This window comes from Archocentrus centrarchus, chromosome 10 (assembly GCF_007364275.1).
Source record: "Archocentrus centrarchus isolate MPI-CPG fArcCen1 chromosome 10, fArcCen1, whole genome shotgun sequence".
NCBI lineage: Eukaryota > Metazoa > Chordata > Actinopteri > Cichliformes > Cichlidae > Archocentrus > Archocentrus centrarchus.
The window spans coordinates 17,355,101-17,373,560 of record NC_044355.1 but is presented as its reverse complement, the minus strand read 5'-3'; the positions used below and the strand labels follow the sequence as shown (position 1 = coordinate 17,373,560).

Genomic DNA, 18,460 nt, shown 5'->3' with positions numbered 1-18,460 from the left:
TTTTTTGGCCGTTGATGTGCTTATGCGGACTTTGTTCTTATCGGGACTTTGGAGGTAAGCGGAAAACAACAAGGGAGCGATATGTCATATCACCGAGGTCTGCATGCATGCACGCATCGGCACGCACTCATCACATGGTCTTGAAACAGCCCCACCGCCCCTTAACCTGCTCACGGGGAGCTGCGCACTGTGCGGTGCAATGTTTCACTTAAGGTTTGTGTGTGCATTCAAAAAAAACTTTTAAGGTTTTGGTTTGTTTTTGTTTTTTAAGTTTAAAAAAAAAAAAAAAAGCTCCCAATAGTGGAATGATGATTGGATGTAATGTAATTGCATTAATGCATCAAATTCGTGTATTTCTACAGATAAATGCATGTTTGTATATGTATATCTGAAGAAAGAGATGTATGAATGTCATGATGGCCTATTTTTATATTGTGAAAAGATTTTATATTATATGCAGAGACAGCTGGTGCCCCGTTTTGTTAATCCAGCTCGATTTCTTAAAATGTATGTAATTTTGGACCATTCTGATTGGGTTTGTCCAAACTTTGAAATGCTTTTATCAACATGTGTTTTCTGTAATAAAACTGCTGTTAGATTTGATTTGATTTGATCTAATGAGTGCTTTAATTTGTACGGTCTGATCTCACACACGCACACGGTTTTACTTTTAGTTCATATTGGAAACAAGTAATATTCTTTTTTTTTTTTTTTTTTTTTTTTTTGATGAAGAGCCTTGTATATCTGCCAAGTGCGTCACATTGTTTGTTAATCACGTCATAGATAAACAGTTTCCTTATCAATTTCTGAAAATGTTCCAAAAAAACCTGTGGAGGTGGAGTTCCCTGTGACCACGAGGCAATGAGTGACCTCACCAGATGGGGATATTTGAAGTCATAGGCTGGAATGGATTTCAGTCTCACAAAGAACGACAAGCCAACTTTTACACAATCCGGACTCTGCACCCTGTGCAGTTTGCCCTTTGATAATCTCTGATCAAAATCACTCTTTGTCTGCAAATCCCTTTTTACCTTTTTTACATAAGAACTAACACAAAGCTCATGGCATGCACGTCTTCTATATAACGCCACTTATCACAACAAGGATATAAAGTTAATTAAAAAGACTGCACAACAGAAATGTCAGTTTGGCTGTTTTGATGCCATAAACACTGCCAGCTGCAGTTCAGTTCTGCAGTGAGGCCATTTTGCTTAAATGGGAACATTTACATTGCAAAGAGCAGTCTTAATACACTGTAACTGCTGGTTTATAACTCCCTTGTGTTATAACAATATTTGGGGCCATGTACATTAATAGCTTACTAATTAAATTTTTGCTCTTGCCCATATGATTCCAGACATTAGGTGGCTTCTTAGGCTCTCCTGTTCAACTGAGCCTCAGAATTTGGGTGTCATTTTTGACAGTTCAGTGTCCCTCGACCATCATTCCAAACAGTTGGCTATGAATGGTTGTCATCATTTAAGGAATATTTCAAAACTCAGACTGCTGGTGTCAAAGGCTGAACTTGAGATGATTATTCATGCTTTTATCATTTCTCATATGGGTTATTGTAATGTTTTTTTTATGTGCTTTAACAAATCAGCACAGATTGAGCATTTTGGAGACAAAGTTAGAGAAGCCAGGCTGAGATGGTTTGGACATGTGCAGAGGAGGGATAGTGGATATGTTGGGCAAATGATTTTGAACATGTAGCTGCCAGGCAGGAGGAATAAAGGAAGACCTCAGAGGAAGTTCATGAATGTACATGCAGTGAAGGAGGACATGCAGAGGGTTGGTGTGACAGAGGAGGATGCCAGGGACAGAGTGAGAGGGAGGCAGAAGGTCCGCTATGGTGACCCCTAAAGGGAGCAGCCAAAAGAAGAAGATATTATGCTACACTAACATTTATGAGGCAGAAAGAAAGAATCTGATTCAAAACCACAGGAAGGAAATCTACAAAAATAATCTAACTTTCTAGAGAAGAACTTAATATACAAGTTTATATCTTAGACTGAATGATCTGACTGAGGGTTTTTTTTTTTCTTTCTTTTTTGTGAATGTTTATATACATTTACATTTACGTTATGATTCACTCCATACCAGCGGGTGCCGGTAAAACAGCAATTCGTTGTTTGAGAACTACCAATTAACGTGAAAGAACGAGGAGGAGGGGGCGGCGGCTCTTTGGTGAGTTTGTGGTTCCCTCCATGGCAGCAGGGGGCGCAGTGCCAAGTTAATGCTACCCTACAACGACTGTGGAGACTTCCGTTTCCGAGAGGCTGGCAACCGCAACATCAACATTCACAGACAGATTGAGTTAATAACTTAAAAGTCCTAACAATAAAAGCGGTAAGTTTTCGATTAGCTGTAGCTGATATTGGCAATATTACAGAGTAGGTGCATCAAACTACCAGATCTGAATGAACTTAATGAGCATGTAGAGGTGGCGTTAGCAAGCGGCTAACGATCACTTAACCTTAGTCACACATTTAATCAGACTGTTGGCGATTTGAAATGTTAGCAGGTTTATTTATTTTCACCTCCCATCTCTTTGGGGGATATAGCCTCAGAATAAACACTGAGGCAGCCACCTAATATCATTTTCTCTAGCTGGCTTTGTCGTTGACCCAGTCAATCTCATTTGAGGGACATGCAGTTTTCTTCGGTTGCAGTCTGAATCTTTTTGATCCCTGCATGTGTTTCAGGAGTCTGAGGATGTCGGGACAAAAGCGTCCTGCTGACCCCAGCGGCCCTTCGTCCTCCGGTGCGCCGCCAGAGAAGCGCAGGGAACGTGAAGGAGAGGACGGAGGTGCCGGCGTCAGCGCTGCGGCCGGAGGGAGCACCGCGGTGGAGACTGTCATCAAACTGGGAGGGGTGTCCAACTCTGTGAGTCTCCGTTTATTATCCACGCTGCCGTTAATATACGTATTAACAGCAACCCGCACAGAGGTGCAAGTATTGCAGCTCTGTTTTTCTTTGTATAGTCATGTTTTGATCAAATCTTTTTCAGGAAGAACAGGACATCAAAGCTCTTCAGGCTAAGAACCGAAAGTTGGGGGAAGCTCTTGATCAGAGACAGGTTAATTCACTCCCATCTGTTGCTTTCCAATTCTTCAAAGAATCTGAAAACTGCACCTGTTTCTCATTTTGTTAATCTAAAACCTTTTAACTCCTATACCTTGTTGCTGTGCAGGTGATTGAGGATGAGCTACGAGAGCGAATTGAGAGACTGGAGACCCGCCAGGCAACAGATGATGCTAGTCTGCTGATCCTTAACAGATACTGGAACCAGGTAAGCCCTCTGTCAGAATTCAGACAGCGAAGCTAAAGCAAAAACGACCTGTTCAGTATTAACAGATGCCTTCTGTGTAAAGATGTAAAAATCCAAATGTGGTGCCATTTCCACTCTTTCAGTTTGATGAAAACATTAGGCTGATCATCAGGCGTTACGACCAAGCGAGCAGTGAACCTGAGAAATCGCCAACGGGTGAAGGGCGGAGCCTGAAGCCTGAAACTCCAGAACCTGATGGCGACTCCAACCAAGAGAGGGCCAAGGACAGAGGTAAGGACACAACTTACAGAAGGATCATCAGTTTGAAAGCAATGGCATTTTTTAAAAAAAGAAAACTGCACCTATAGTCAAGTCTGTCTTTACTGCGGATGTCATCCAGGCCACCAAGGAGAGACAACCAACTCCTTCCTGGCCACGCTAGCTAGCAGCAGCAGTGAGGAGATGGAGGCAGAGCTTCAGGAGAGGGTGGAATCAAGCCAGAAGCAGGCTACTCGTGTGTTAGAGATCTACGAGTGTCTGAAGAACACCGTGGATCAGCTCAAGGCTGAGTTGGACTCTGGAGCTGGTGAGATAAAAATGCTTGAAGGTTCCCATGAGGAGAGTTTTTCAGTGGAACACAAACAGAATGAAAGATATTTGAGAAGTTTGCATCAGGTTTTCAATAAATGTGATATTGTTGCTTTTTATTCCAGAGGGCAGTTTGTGGGTGGTAGCGTCCAAACTGAACTCCCTCATGACCAATGAAAACGAGCGGCTGCAGCAGCTGACTGAGGACCTCAAACAGAAACACACTTATATGACTAGTGAGGTATGAATTGCATCTTCAGTCCCTTTAACACCAGGGGATTCCCACTGATACACCTGTGACCTGCCCTTACCTGCTGTGAACAGCTGGTTAACATCAAGCGTATCACTGCTGAGACGCACTTTGAATTACTGCAATCATGCGACCGTTTGTCCTGTCGGAAAAAATCAAACAGTTTCTGAAAACTTCTCACCCAACATGGGGTTATTACATAATTGTTGCCGGACGTCCAGGAACAGCGGAGCATTTGAAGTACGCTGCGTCCCTGACGACACGTTCGGCATTGTAGGGTTAACGACTTGTTTTAATCCTCGGATCCAGCTGAGTCTTCAGTTTTTAAGACAGTTGTTTTGAAGATATTTTAAGCCTCTTGAATGATTTGGACATAAAGACTTATGTGAATTTTTTACATGAGTTAATTCTCTGTGTTTTCGTGTCTCATCCAGTCCCGGCTTCTGGCACGGGCAGCCAACAAGGCCGACCAGCGCGTCAGCGAGGTGCAGGCTTTGATCGAGGAGCTCCAGTGGGACATGGAGAAGATCCGCCGGCGGGAAAACAGACTGAACGCACACTTGAGCGAGATACTGGAGAGGGTAAGGATGATGTGGATTGAGCAATAGCAGTGCAGTGTCCACACACGTACGTTGCATGTTGTAACTCTCCCTGTGCACCCCAGGTAAACAGCAAAGGCTATAAAGTGTGTGGAGAGGCCAGCAGTGTATGTGGAACCATCACTATTAACAAGAGAAAGGTAGGATTTCCTTTAAAGTTGGCGCGCAGGTTTTTGGACATCAAGAAACACTGTAGTGTGAGAATGCTAAAACATTTTTGTACTTCCCTTGAAACAGTTTGAGGAGATGAACAGTGAGCTGGAGGAAAACAGGGAGCTGGCAGAAAATCGTCTTATTGAGCTGCAGAAGCTCGAGCAGGACCTGCAAAATGTTCAGCAGGAGAACAGCAGCATGAAGGTACTCACATGGAACGCAGCATTTTTTTGGACTCTCATTTTAGCCACTTGTTATTTATGTGTTTTTAAAGTTACCAGGTCCACTTTTATGAAACTAAAGAACTAAACTACCTTTAATTGACTATAATATACACTATGCTTTTTACTGGAAGCAAATTAAAAATGAGTGGAGTCACATGCGTGTAACAGAAAGGTCAGGAGGCAAAGTTTATCCTTCAGCAGGGTCGGTATTTACACCAAAATCTCCCTGATGAACCCTAAACACGAGGGAAATTATGCAGCCATTCATTTTTTTTTTCCTCATCTCTGTCATCCTTCTGTCTTATTCACTTTTCTGATTATCTCTATTTTTCTCAGACGGAGCTGCAGAGCCGAGCTGAAAGTTTGGTAAAGGAAACTTCAGAGTATCGCTGTCTGCAGTCGCAGTTTTCTGTGCTCTACAACGAGTCTCTGATCCTCAAGGCTCAGTTAGATGAGACGCGCGCTCGCCTCAACACCACTAGGACGGCACGGCTGCGACAGCTCGAGCACATGGAGGTGGGTTGTGTGTTTTGTTTTGTTTTTGGTGTTTTTTTGTTTTGTTTTTCTTCACACCTTTTCTCACTCTCAACCCCTCTGTGTGCAGAATGATGAGGTGGCTCTGCAGAGGAAGGTGCGTACAGAGGTGTTTCAGTTGGAGGACACATTGGCTCAGGTCAGGAAGGAGTATGAGATGCTGCGCATCGAATTTGAACAGACTCTCGCTGCTAATGAGCAAGCAGGTAACTGATAGATGTTTTGGCATAAAAAGTAAATGAGATGCATGGTTTCTGGATGAAAAGGCTGTAGACCTGTGATTTGCACCAGAAATCCCACTGGTTAAAAACTCACCCCAAATTCCTCCGACTTCATTCAGGTCCCATTAATAGGGAGATGCGTCATCTGATTAGCACGCTACAAACCCACAACCAACAGATGAAGGGAGAGGTGGTGAAATACAAATTGAGACTTAGAGAAGCTCAAGCTGAGCTTCACCAGGTAAGTGAGAAGCTGGCACGAAGAAACTCACCAGCAGGAGAAATGAAACAATGATGGTTACGCTAACAGGCACACATCTTTTGGGTGAATTGATACAGAACATGACAGCACAATCTGTTACTCTCGTAGGTTCGTGCGTCAAAGGGCAACGCCACCCTTCAATCTCAGTCCAGCACAGAGATGGATGTGAAGGAGGAAACAACCTCTCCATCAACACCAGCTGTTTCTGGGGAACCTCTGGTCAAGACAGAGCCTGACAACGGCTCCTCCACACCCAGCAGCACAGGTAACTACCAGCTAGCTAACACACTATAAAAGATTATATCATTTTATTATTAATACACAGGTAGCTTTCTATTTTATTGGTGATTTGCCTGTACCAGTTGTCAGTGTCCCATTGGCTTTGTCTGCTCATCTTTCTAAAGGTGCCTCAGTGAAAACAGAGCCTGGTGTAGAGCTCGAGGCACCCATAAAGGAAGAAGAGAAGGAGGAAAAGAAAGAGAAGGAAGAAAAGAAAGAAAAGGACATTATAAAGAAGGAGGAAAAGGAGAGAGAACGGGAGAAAGAGAAGGAAAAAGAAAGAGAGAGGCCGACCCGAAGCAGTGGGAGCAGTAGCAGCAGTAGCAGCAGCATGATAAAGGAAGAGAAGGAGAAACCAGGAAGCAGCAGCCAGCCTGAGGAGTTGGGCGGTGAACGTCTCTCTATGGTTGGAGGGTCAAAGAGGAAGGAGATGGAGCAGCTGAAGATCATCCGCACAGAACTCAAGTAAGGCACAGTGGTTACATAGAGAACGGAAGTGCGGTAATTATTATTTATAGATAGATAAATAGATAATATACATTTCTGAACAGGCAAAAATTCATAAATTTTACATTTAAAAAATATACACCAAAAAGAGGCATATTACCAAGAATTTGGAAGCTGAAAAAATATTGCAAATTTTTGTAAATACTCAAAATGTCTGAAATCTTATTTTTTTTGTCCTTGCGTCATGTTTTTCCTCTTGGTCTGATTTGGGAGGGCTTGATTTCAGCCTGACATATTTCTACTTATTGGCATATATGCTAAATACATTTGTAATATTTTGATATGTTTTAAAAGGTATTATAATATAGTTCACATGTCACAGTTGTCACAGGGCATGGCTGAAACACATTCACTTGTTTTGTTGTTGTGAATTATTGCTGTGTGGCTCAACTTCAGGCTGCAGATGTCATGATTCTGTGAATCACCAGCTGTAGCACACAGTGAATCATAGGCTCCTCGTTATACAGCAAGTAAACAAAGGTTGTTGACAGAAGTGAGTGAAAGGTCTTTTGTTGTATATCAAGCCAGCATAGTTTGAGAAACCCTGGTAAAGGTATTTCTGACTGTGCATGTTGTTGCTTTGTGTTTTAGATGATGGTGATAGTTTTGTTAAAGATTCTTACTGTGATTTTTGCAGGAAAGCCCAGGAGTCCCAGCGGGAGATGAAGCTGCTGTTAGACATGTACCGCTCAGCACCCAAGGAGCAGAGGGACAAGGTCCAGCTCATGGCTGCAGAGAAGAAGTCGAAGTCTGAGGTGATCAGCATTGTGCAATGCAGATTTTTTTTTTTGTTGACGTGATCGACAAAGTATTAGAAGTGAAGCTATTCGGTCCACTAAGACATTTCTAATATGATCTTTTTAGCTGAAATGGCCAGATGGTAGTGTCTGCAGTTAGTAATGTATTTTGGGGCTTTCCATGTGCTGGTTTCAGGGAGAAGAGCTACGGCAGAGGCTGAGGGAGCTTGAGGAGAGGGAGAGGAGGGAGGGCAAGAAAATGGCGGATGAAGAGGCTCTGAGGAAGATCCGTTCTGTGGAGGAGCAGATCGACATCCTCAACAAGAAGCTGTCTATAGCTAAACAGGTGTGTGGACTCATGATTTAGTTTTTATTCATCAAACCTCTGCTCGGTTCTTTCACGCTAACACTCTTGCCTCCTCCTGTAGGAGGAAGATGCTCTGCTGAGCGAGATGGACGTGACGGGCCAGGCTTTCGAGGACATGCAGGAACAGAACATCCGCCTGATGCAGCAGCTCAGAGAAAAAGATGACGCCAACTTCAAGCTGATGAGCGAGCGAATCAAGTCCAACCAGATCCACAAGCTGCTAAAAGAGGAGAAGGAGGAGCTTGCCGACCAGCTCCTCACTTTAAAAACTCAGGTGAAGCACAAGGGAAATGCAGCTGCCATGTGCAGACCCATACCTGTTGGTTCATCATGCACAGTTAAATTGCTGTGCTAACTAAATACAGTCATTTACTTACTTTAAATGTGCTTTCCATCAGAGTGTTTGTAATAAACTTGATATTAAATGCTAAATACAGATTCTGCTGAACAGTTTTCTGTCTTGTTCTCGATTTCTTCTTCTTTTTGGAAATGGATTTGTTGAAATCAGTGTTTGCGCTGTACTTTACAGGTCGACGCCCAACTGCAGGTGGTGAGGAAGCTTGAAGAGAAGGAGCGCCTCCTGCAGGGCACCATCAGCACTGCTGAAAGGGAGCTGGCACTTCGAACTCAAGCTTTGGATATGAATAAACGCAAGGTAACATATTGTTCAGCATGAAGGGGATTAAAACCGAGGTGAAGGGAAAACCAGCTTTTATTGATTCAGAAGCGCGACGAGATTACAAACAGGCTCAGTGCCTACTTTTATCACTTTAAGAATAGGAATAGTGGAAATGCTCTCACTGTGATGCCTTCTGTTTCATCTGATCTGACCTTAAAGGAATCAGAAGTCCTTCAGTTTTTGCAGACTGTAGAACATGTAGACAAGGTCCAGCCTGTTGTGCTGAACAGTCAGCACCAATGTTTGACATTTTTATGTTTTCTTGGTATCTCCACAAGGTGTGCCAACAAATTCCAGACCCTCAAAACTAAACCGTTTTTGTCATGTTTAGAGTGTCTAAATTGAAGACAAACAGCACTTCATAGATGTTCTGCGGTTCATCTGCTGAGCATCCTGGGTGTGGTGGAGGCAGTACAGTTACCACAGCTTGCTTAATAACATGGATTGATGATTTTTCTGAAGTGTAGGTTCCAGCAGATCAAAATTGGTGCATCATTATCTTATAAAACCCTGCCCAGTGACCATTAGTGTTTATTTTATATACCAACTCTTCCTAGATTTTATCAAGCGCTCAGATGATACTTATGTAGGAGTTACCCTCCTACATAACGGAGAGGAGGAGAACAGGCCAGTGCTTGATTTCCTAATCTGCTGTGAGAAGTCAGTCCTTGACTATTGATTTCTTAAGAGCACAGCTGCAGGTTTCTAACAGTACACTTATTACTGGAGAGCCACTACAGCTTGTTAGAAAGTATCTTTGCATTGTGCTTGCTCATAGCTTATGCTTAAATATTGTGATAAAATGTCATGCGAATATGCTGCAAACCAAATTTCCCTAAGGGAGTAGAAATAATGTGTGTCTATATTGAGTCTCAACTGCAAAGTAAACTGAGCCAAAAGAATGAGCTGCTGTTAAGGAATTTAAGCTTTAATGCTATTTAGATGTGCATAGTAAACTAAATAATAACTAAAATTACTTTCACATGCTGTACTGTAAATGCACAGTGGGCTGTACAGTGTTAGAATTTACACTGAGGCTTTAAAAAGACTGCTCCGATCATCCTTCAGGCTCAGGACTCGGCCTTGCTTTCGGAGGAGATGCGAACTCAGCTGGAGCAGGTTCAGCAGAGGCTCAATCTGGTCAGAGAGGAGGTCGTTGAGAACAGCATCTCCAGGGAAAAAGAGTCCTTCAATGCCCGACGAGCACAGGTACGCACATACGAACCACCATCAGATTCACCTGATTACAGCATTCAAAACATTTTTAAATATACTGGTGAAAACTGCCCTACACATTTATGTTCCACAGCTATCATATATCATATTGACAAAACTGTTGCTATGAATGTAAATGGGATTTAACTTAGGAAACGCAATGTAGTTTTCTGTCATAAGACTTCGAGATGACATTTTTTAAAATACACAACATCTTTTCTGTTGCCTATTAGATTTGTGAGTTAATAACTTTTGTTTCTTCTTTGCTGTATTTGGGCTGAATTGCTGTTGCGATTCCACGTGACTATTATTGTCATTGTGCCACTTTTGCGTTGGGCACAGATGAAAGTGGGATGCTCCAGCACATGGTTTAAGACTTTTAAGAGGATTGCGTTCATAAAATCTGTTGTTAGATGAACCTAAAGTGTAGAAGTGTGTCTCCTTCTACTTACAGCTGTTAAATGACCCAAATGTTTGGTTTTGTTTTCCAGGAGGACATCTCCAAACTGAGGAGAAAGATTGAGAAGGCCAAGAAACCAGCCGAGAAAATCAGCAATGGAGACGAGATCCTAAACGAAGAAATTAATGACTACAAGGTGGGTTTCTGTGGTACAAAAGCTGATTGTTTTCATTAAGTAACAGCACCGAGTTTAGAGTCTAGCGTGATCGTATTATCTGAGTAGGTTTTTGTGTAACCATTACATGCATGAAGGCACCCTACCCTACATTTATTTCAAAGAATATTTAGACATTTTGGAAAATATGTTTATTTGCTGTCTTAACGAGTTTTAAAGGAGACACCACAGCTTAGTGCAAAGATTTTTTTGGACTTTGTCTTTTGGAGACTCCAGGACATTACCAGTCTCAACCAAGAAATGGCATAGCAACATAAACTCCTGTAAAACATATTTGCACATACTTTGTGAACTCAGGAGAGGGCCTGTGCTTCTGTGCCCCATGTGTTCAGTCTTTGTGTATAACTTTGTTCTTACTGAACAGACAAAATAGTGGTAACCTTGTGGCAGAGTTTCTCATCTAACTCTAAAGGAGTCGGACTTTTCATTTGATAAACCATTCAGTAACTTTATGATTCTAATGCTAACACTGAAAACACACAAGGTCAAACTACAGTCTGAACAGCAGTGGGAAAAATACAGGCAGATCCAGTTGCACCTAAGTCATGTCTCATAGCTGCGAGCCTTCTGGCAAAATCCATAAACAAATACACTGACAGGAGTTATAGCTGTGTGTGTTTTTGGGAGTGTGGTGTTTGTGGGAGCATTATAGAACACCTGAAATTCCAGCCATCCGTGGGAAAACTTTATGATTCCTGTAGGGTCATGATCACATTTTTCCACATTTATCCATAGAGAGATTAGATATGATTATGACTTGAGTCGTTGGTGACAAACACACCTGCTTTACATGAATTCTGTGTTCTTCTATGAGTGGCCAGTTGAGAGTTAAGGCCTCACTTGTGCCCCAGATATTCACATCCACTCAATAGAAACCATTCAGTCGAGAACAAAAATGGCTTTTCAGTGTATTGTTCAAACCATTCCTCCAATCTCTCGCTCTCTGTCTCCAGGCACGTCTAACATGTCCGTGCTGCAACTCCCGGGTGAAGGATGCTGTGCTGACAAAGTGCTTCCACGTCTTCTGCTTCGAGTGCGTTAAGACGCGCTACGACACACGCCAGAGGAAGTGCCCCAAATGCAACGCGGCCTTCGGGGCAAACGACTTCCATCGCATCTACATCGGCTAAAAGCAGCGCGGCTCAACTTGTGAGGAAGAGGGTCAGCGAGATGAGCTGGAGTACAGACACTGCCTGGGGAAAGAAAGACTCAGCGCCGCACTCACGTGCCCCTTCCTCCGAATATGTACTTCCCTTACTCTCTGATGTGCAAGAGACTGTTAGTGAGAAGTCGATGATTTCAGCTTTGTATGGACTGCAGTGATGCTCTGCACTTAATTTTTTTTAACAATAGCTGAAGCTTCTCTCATCCAGTGTCCACTAATTAACTTTTTTTTTAATGCTGGTGCAGACAGAAGCTTGTTTGTGTGCACTCATGAAAACAGCCCATTAAACCAGTTTTCAGAGAAACAGCAGTGCTGTGGATGTTGGTGTGTACGTACACTGTAAATGCCATTGTTTTTGGGTTTTTTTTATCTGCCTGATTTTGCTCTATACTGCCCTGAAACAAGCTGACCTGGTGCTGTATAATTGCTGTTCTGCTAGTTATTAAAATTACATGAAAACTGTTCAACTTCTTCCTCGTTTGTATTATTAGGACCATGTGAAAAATCCTAACATTTGACCTGGAGCATTAGACCACAAGTCCCAGTGTGCAAATCTCTATTTATCCCTCTTCAGCAGAGCGCCTTCCTCCTCCTGCTGCTGCTCCTCCTCCTCCCTCCGTTCCCCAAAGACTCAGACGTGTTTGCAGGCTGGAAACTGTCGTTAGAAACGCTAGAAGGAAGGGAGTGCCAGACGGGAACTGTGGAAAGATTTTTTTTTTCTTAAAAATAAGTTATGCAACATAATCCATCGCAGTAGTGCATTTGATGCAAGTTCAGAGACAAAGGAGCGGTGTGGAGCTCAGAGCTGAAATAAGAAGCTTTGGGAGACTCGTGCCCAGCTCAGTGACCGAGTTTCTGCCGTTTTCCTTGCAAACCTGCACATGAGAATACCACTTTTGGATACATACACTGCTGTGCTTCTTCTTCACTTGTAACTTTCCGTTGTTTTTTGACTGATGATCTTATGTCTCCACCGTTTCTGGATCTAAGCCTTTAACGGTTTCTTACCAAATATAGCCGCCACAGTTAATGCTGGAGCGTCCTTGAGGAGCGGAGCGGTCCAGGATTGGATATTTTGCAGCGCTGTCAGAGTTTATAATTAAACGCTCAGATCATATCGATTCCGAGGAGCCTTTGTTAACCAGTATTTTTTTCTTTCTTTCTGAGTTTCAAATTTAACACCTAAATCGGTTATTTTTAAAAGCGTGCGCGTTCTTGTTCTTATTTCTCTGCCTATTGTGCTACATGTTGATTTAAAACGCAGCGTGCAGCCAGTGAGTGCTCCCAACAGAAGCCATTTTTAAGTCTTTGATTTGCTGTCTGAGTCACTGAACACGAGCTGCTCAACCTGCTCTGAGGTGCAGCGGGAACCTGTCCGCGTTCAGCTGGCACGTTTTTCTCTCTATTGTTCTCAAACCTCCCCACAGTGATTCTTTGTGCGTCTGAGTGCGAGCGCAGTGGATGTGCCATGGCTCGGGTTTTGCTTACTGTCTGTGTGTTGGCTCTCGGCTTGACGCTGGGCTGGGCTGGAGCCGAAGCTGGAGCTGAGAAGGCCAAGGCGGAGAGCCCACCGGTGGTCACCCTGGGTACCCTTTTCGCGGGAACCTGCCAGGAGATCCACCGGTACGCGGAGTCGTTGGTGGGAACCAGCGTGATACGCTCAGCGGCTGAGGTAAAGAGAGGAGGTGCACCGCTGGATAATACTCCTTTCCTCCTTGCACCAGGAAGTGGATTTTAATTGTTACCATTATCACTGGTCTAACTTCACTGTGCTTTCAGTATTCTCTCTTTTCGCTTAACGTTACTTGATTACTAATTTTTAAGCTCCAACCTTTAAATCTCTCTCCATCCATCCCTTCACCCTTCACACACATTCCTCTCCCTGTGCTCTTCAACTTGATAATCTCCCTCCTGATCCCCTCATCTTCTCTGCTCACTTGCACACACTCATATGTCTCCCTGCTTCCACTGGCGGTGGCTGCCTTTTCCTCAGAGAGCAGTGTTGTTTCTTGAGTCATTGCTTGGCCAGGAGAACGTCCGTACAATGGCCATGGTAAGCAACGCTTTCCTCATGTTACCCTGGCATGGTGCCTTAAACTGAGCCCTCACACGTGTTTGGTTTAGCCCACGTCCTAGTTCTTAAATTTGATCTTAACTTAGTTGCTTATTTCAATTGTTTGTAAGGCAGTCGCAAGTAAGAATTTCATTGCTCAGCATAACCACAGTGTTTTGCGGTGTACATGACAATAAACTTCTTGAATCTTGAATAGCGCAGAGAGTAGTGAAACTGTGGGTTTCATTATAGTGGTATTTGAATGTAATGGCTCACTTGTGAGCCTTTGTATGTGTGCTGGCAACCTCATCGTACAGAAGCAGTTCAGAATGACCCACCTGGTCTCAATGCGCGATAAAGAGTGTGTTTGAGTTAACTTTCCACATGTCCTCACTCTGAAATATAAAGCCTCTCTTCAATCATCGTCTCTTTCCAAAACTTCAGATTTTCAGTAAGACCAAAGATCTGAACGCTGCACTGATAGTTCCCAGTAAATTTAGCGTAAAAGAGCAAAATCTTTGACAAAACCTCTTTGAAGAATAATCCCCAATCAGATTTGAGGCATTAATAGTGTAATAACAAAGTAAGGATTGTATTATGCTGCTGGAAGCCTTAAAAAAAGGGAAGATTTAGATTTTGACAGATAAAAATATTGTTTGAAAATAAAAAAAAACCAATAGAAAGTAATTACATCTGTTTATGAGTTACACAGGCGCTGGCATGAAGTCCTTATGTATGTGCCTGCGTGTAGCACAACAGGTGCAGATAAGATATGTGTCCAACTCACTGGGCTCCCCTTGGCCTTGCTGGACTCTGTGTCTGTCTACTGTATGTGTTGTTGTGTGAGGTGGTAAGTTGAGGCCGCACAGGAATAGAGAGGGGTGCTGTCCAGCTGTCACCAGCACACACAGCTGTTTGTCCAAGTCAGCAATACAGCAGATCTTCTATCTTAAGATGCTGCTCGGCAGCACTTACAGTCTATTAAAGTTCCCAAGTGAGTTTGATCTGTGAGTTTGTACCAGCTGGTCCTGTAAGCATTATGATTCACACTGCCTGCACGTTGTTTCCTGTCCTCGCTGCATAATTTTCAATCTGGCCAGAATGCTGTCTCACTTCATTGTTGCCTTGCGTAATAACAAATTAAAAACATGTCTCCACCTTCCTCACACACTGCTGCAGTTTTTTGAGATGGTGATCCGATTCCTGGCTGAAGGAGCTGCCAGCGGCCTAAACGTCATCGCTGTTTACGTCACAGAGATCCTCAGAGTCACTGGATTTGATGGTGGGTAGCAGGATGAGCCCCTGTTTTTTATGCTTTGCTGCACGCCCTGCTTTCTGTTCCCTGTGTGCTCACCTAAAGTTGTTTGCTGGAGTAAAAGTGACTCCACGGCACTAAAAGTGCATGTGAAAATATGCAGACTTGCCTTTCCCTCTGGGGAATTTGTATGCCACTCCCTTTTAAGTTAAAGTGTTTACTCCTGGTGCTTCCTGTGTAGCAGACAAGTAAGCTTTATTCCTTTGTACAATATGGCTAAGCTGGATTTCCTCCCTCCACAGCTGCACTGACCCTGCCCCGCTTCACTCCAGAGGGTGTGACCGCTGTCGCCCAGTGGGGTCTGGTAGCCCTCATTGCATACTGGTTGCTGTCCATTGTTCTGCGTCTGCTGATTGGTGTGATAAGGCAGGTCTTCTGGATTATCAAAACTGTCCTGGGACTCTGGTTTTTTGGACTGATAGTGACTGATAAGCAGGCCTCTGCAGACACCACAGCAGTTCGACTGGCTTTCCTAGTGTTGGTATGCGTCTTGTTGACGGTGCTCACTTCAGGTTCTGATAAGTCTTTTGCAGTGGAAGACCGACTGAGCCGCCTGGAGGGCCGCGTGAACGCAGTAGAGAATAAGAAAAGGGAGCAGTGATAGATGGACAAAGGTGACAATAATGCAAGTTAAGAAAATAGTAACTGATTTCTATGTTTGTGTCAAATATGGGTAATAAAAAAATCTCTGGGATTTTTAATCAGAAATGTTTTTTTTTTTTTTTTTGTCTGCAATCAAACCACATGAAATGTGTTTACCATGATAAACAATCATTATCACTGGCACAAAATGTATTGAAAGGCTACACAAGAAAAAAAAAACTACTGTGCAAACAGGAAGTAATTCCACAAATGAGATCATAACAGTAATTTTCTGCACTGTCTGTTGCACCATTTCAAACAAAATAAAATATTTTATAAAAGTCTTTGAACAAAAAGTCTTCAGTCGTGCAAACTCTGCAGCTCTGCACTTACACTCACCAGTTTCAAGGTTAAGGTTTTTTTTGTTTTTTTTTAACCATGTCCAACAGTGTGCTAGGCCAAGACCGTGAACAATGAGAACTTGTTAATGGGAATGGCATTTCCTTTGCAAGCACTGGACAATAAAGCAAAGTTTTGGGGTCACCACTGAAGAATCATGAATTCAACATGAGCAGATGTTGAGATCCAAAAACTGAAAACTCTGACCTGCTGGTGACACTAAGGGAAAGTCCATGTCAGGTTTTCATGGCAGCCCGTCCAACTGATAACTTAGTCTGGACTGAAGTGGTCACCAGCTGCCAGACTGGCATAATCTTCCATTAAGCCATGCAGCTAGCCTGACTGAAAACCTTCCCTGCATTGATGGCATCTTAAATTAGGCTTCATAAACAGAAGCATCAAACAACAAATCTCATATTTTATGTCATACGATCAATTAACTACAGCTGTGCCTCTTCAATCCCCTTCTGCCTGGTTGGTTCCTCACTGCTCCGTCAGCTGGAAGCTTTTTAATTCTTTGGGTTTTTAACCACCAAGCTCCACCCCCACTGCCACTCCAAAAGAGTAGAACAACCTAACCTCAGTGCCAAAATGATTATTCCTGTTTGCTCATCCCACAGCATCCATAGTCATAGTCCTCCTACACCGTGCTGTGGTGGAGTGCCAAGTGGACCAGATCTGTTGTGAAATCAAACTTTTTTTTTTTTTTTTTTCGTTATCACATTGGAGAGAAAAAGACAAAACAATGTTAAAGGGGTGCCGCTAAATGTGTATCTGATGAATTGTATTTAAAAGATAAAACATGCAATATTAAGAGCAGCAAGGTGGTGTGGTGGTTAGCACTGCTGCCTCACAGCTGAAAGGTCTGGGTTCAAATCCACCTTGGCCCGGGCCTTTCTGTGTGGAGTTTGAATGTTCTCCCCATGTTTGCGTGGGTTTTCTCCTGGTGCTCCGGTTTTCTCCCACAGTCCAAAGATATGCAGTTACTGGGGTTATTCTAAATTGCCCATAGGTGTGAATGTGAGTATGTGTGGTTGTCTGTCTCTCTCTGTGACAGGCTGGTGACCTGTACATGGTGTACTCTGCCTCCTGCCCTATGACAGCATGGATAGGCTCCAGCCCCCCCCCCCCCCCCCACCGTGACCCTGACCAGGATAAACAGAAGAGAATGGATGGATGTGTAATAATAGAAGTAGAAGCTGGCTCTGTAAAGTCCTTGAGTTGTTGAAGTGAGATTTTGATGTTTAGGTTTGTATTTTTTTTTGTGTGTTATTGCAAGAGTGGTCTGAATGCATACTGCAGTGCAGCAGAAGCCATTTCAACAATACTACACTACCAAGATTACTTAAGAAAAAGAAAAGATGAAACAATAGGTGTGGGGAGGCCAAATATAAATGCATATCAGCCATCTAGCTTGTTGGCTTTAAAATATGGCCCCCTGCTGGTACTGTGATGTACCAGCAGGGGTGCCACATTGCATGCGTGTCCATTACAGGCAAAGCGGGACATCCACATGGTGGACCAGCATGTGTATTACACACTCTGCCATGACATTAGGTTGAAATGGCTGCAATTCCTCACAGTCAAAAAAACACTTTAGTTCAACCTTTGAATCAAACTTAATGTCTGCACTTCAGCCTCAGATTGTTTTAATTCAAATCTACTGTGGTTGTGCAGAGGGACAAAATTACACACTGTGTCACCAACATTTCTAGACCACATAATGACCATGCACCGTCACTTTGCTGAAGGTCAGTATCTAATTCACTACCTGCTGTCATAGCCTTTCTAGTTTCCTTGCAGCTGCAATATTTTTTGTCATATTGTGAGTGCTGTTGTTAAATTGTGTTCAACATTGCACTATTTATTGTTCAATGTGTGTGACTGTGTGCTTATTGTTTCCCCTTGCTTTCTATGGAACAATATTTCATTTAGCTGTATACTCTGTGTATGACTTGACTAAATTGATATTTGTTATATACTGTATTTTGGCTTTTAGAGCCTTTAAATTTACTGTTAGTGTTACTGCTCTCATTGTTTTGTAGGTCAGCATAATTATAGTAGGCCTGTGGGAAAAGGTTAGTACAGTTGTAGAAAAAAAACACAATAACAAAGTCTTGAGAAAAAATTAGATAAGCCAAAGATTAAAAAGATTCACATAAAGCAAAGCTGCATATGTTTGGAGTATATGGACTTCTTTCAGATTCAATTACATAAATACAGGCACAATAGAAAAGGGTTTACAAACAGAGTTATTAAGCACTGCTCCGCTGTCAGTGGCGTAAAACAGAAGCAGAGTGATGGGAAGTCTTCTGTGAGCCCACCCAAAAGGGCCTTTCCTTGATGGTACTCGTGGTGCCTTTAAGGGCTTTAATTACATCGGCCAAGCAGGTTATGTTTTTGGCAGCGTTTGCGTGTGGCATTG

At 42.9% G+C, this 18,460-nt stretch overlaps 2 protein-coding genes across 4 annotated transcripts; both read left to right on the top strand.

Moving 5' to 3' along the window:
- Positions 1 to 11: 11 nt before the first annotated feature.
- Positions 12 to 12,118, top strand: rnf20 (ring finger protein 20, E3 ubiquitin protein ligase). Of its 2 annotated transcripts, none has more exons than XM_030738705.1 (22): positions 12 to 213; positions 2,706 to 2,886; positions 3,011 to 3,079; positions 3,194 to 3,292; positions 3,415 to 3,562; positions 3,672 to 3,857; positions 3,985 to 4,100; positions 4,544 to 4,690; positions 4,774 to 4,848; positions 4,946 to 5,065; positions 5,422 to 5,601; positions 5,690 to 5,825; positions 5,960 to 6,081; positions 6,211 to 6,367; positions 6,507 to 6,846; positions 7,526 to 7,643; positions 7,822 to 7,971; positions 8,054 to 8,266; positions 8,522 to 8,647; positions 9,740 to 9,880; positions 10,378 to 10,482; positions 11,475 to 12,118. In XM_030738705.1, exons 1-22 carry the CDS (start codon positions 104 to 106, stop codon positions 11,649 to 11,651), a joined length of 3,216 nt encoding a protein of 1,071 aa, XP_030594565.1. In that variant the 5' UTR covers positions 12 to 103; the 3' UTR covers positions 11,652 to 12,118. The 2 variants fall into 2 exon arrangements, with proteins under 2 accessions (XP_030594565.1, XP_030594566.1); XM_030738706.1 differs by lacking the exon at positions 12 to 213 and adding an exon at positions 2,240 to 2,349.
- A 191-nt stretch (positions 12,119 to 12,309) lies between these two features.
- LOC115787355 (transmembrane protein 109-like) lies at positions 12,310 to 15,980 on the top strand. Of its 2 annotated transcripts, XM_030740030.1 has the most exons (4): positions 12,310 to 13,358; positions 13,680 to 13,739; positions 14,919 to 15,021; positions 15,297 to 15,980. In XM_030740030.1, the coding sequence occupies exons 1-4, from the start codon at positions 13,155 to 13,157 to the stop codon at positions 15,653 to 15,655; spliced, it is 726 nt and encodes a 241-aa protein (XP_030595890.1). In that variant the 5' UTR covers positions 12,310 to 13,154; the 3' UTR covers positions 15,656 to 15,980. The 2 variants fall into 2 exon arrangements, with proteins under 2 accessions (XP_030595890.1, XP_030595891.1); XM_030740031.1 differs by lacking the exon at positions 13,680 to 13,739.
- The last annotated feature ends 2,480 nt before the right edge of the window (positions 15,981 to 18,460 follow it).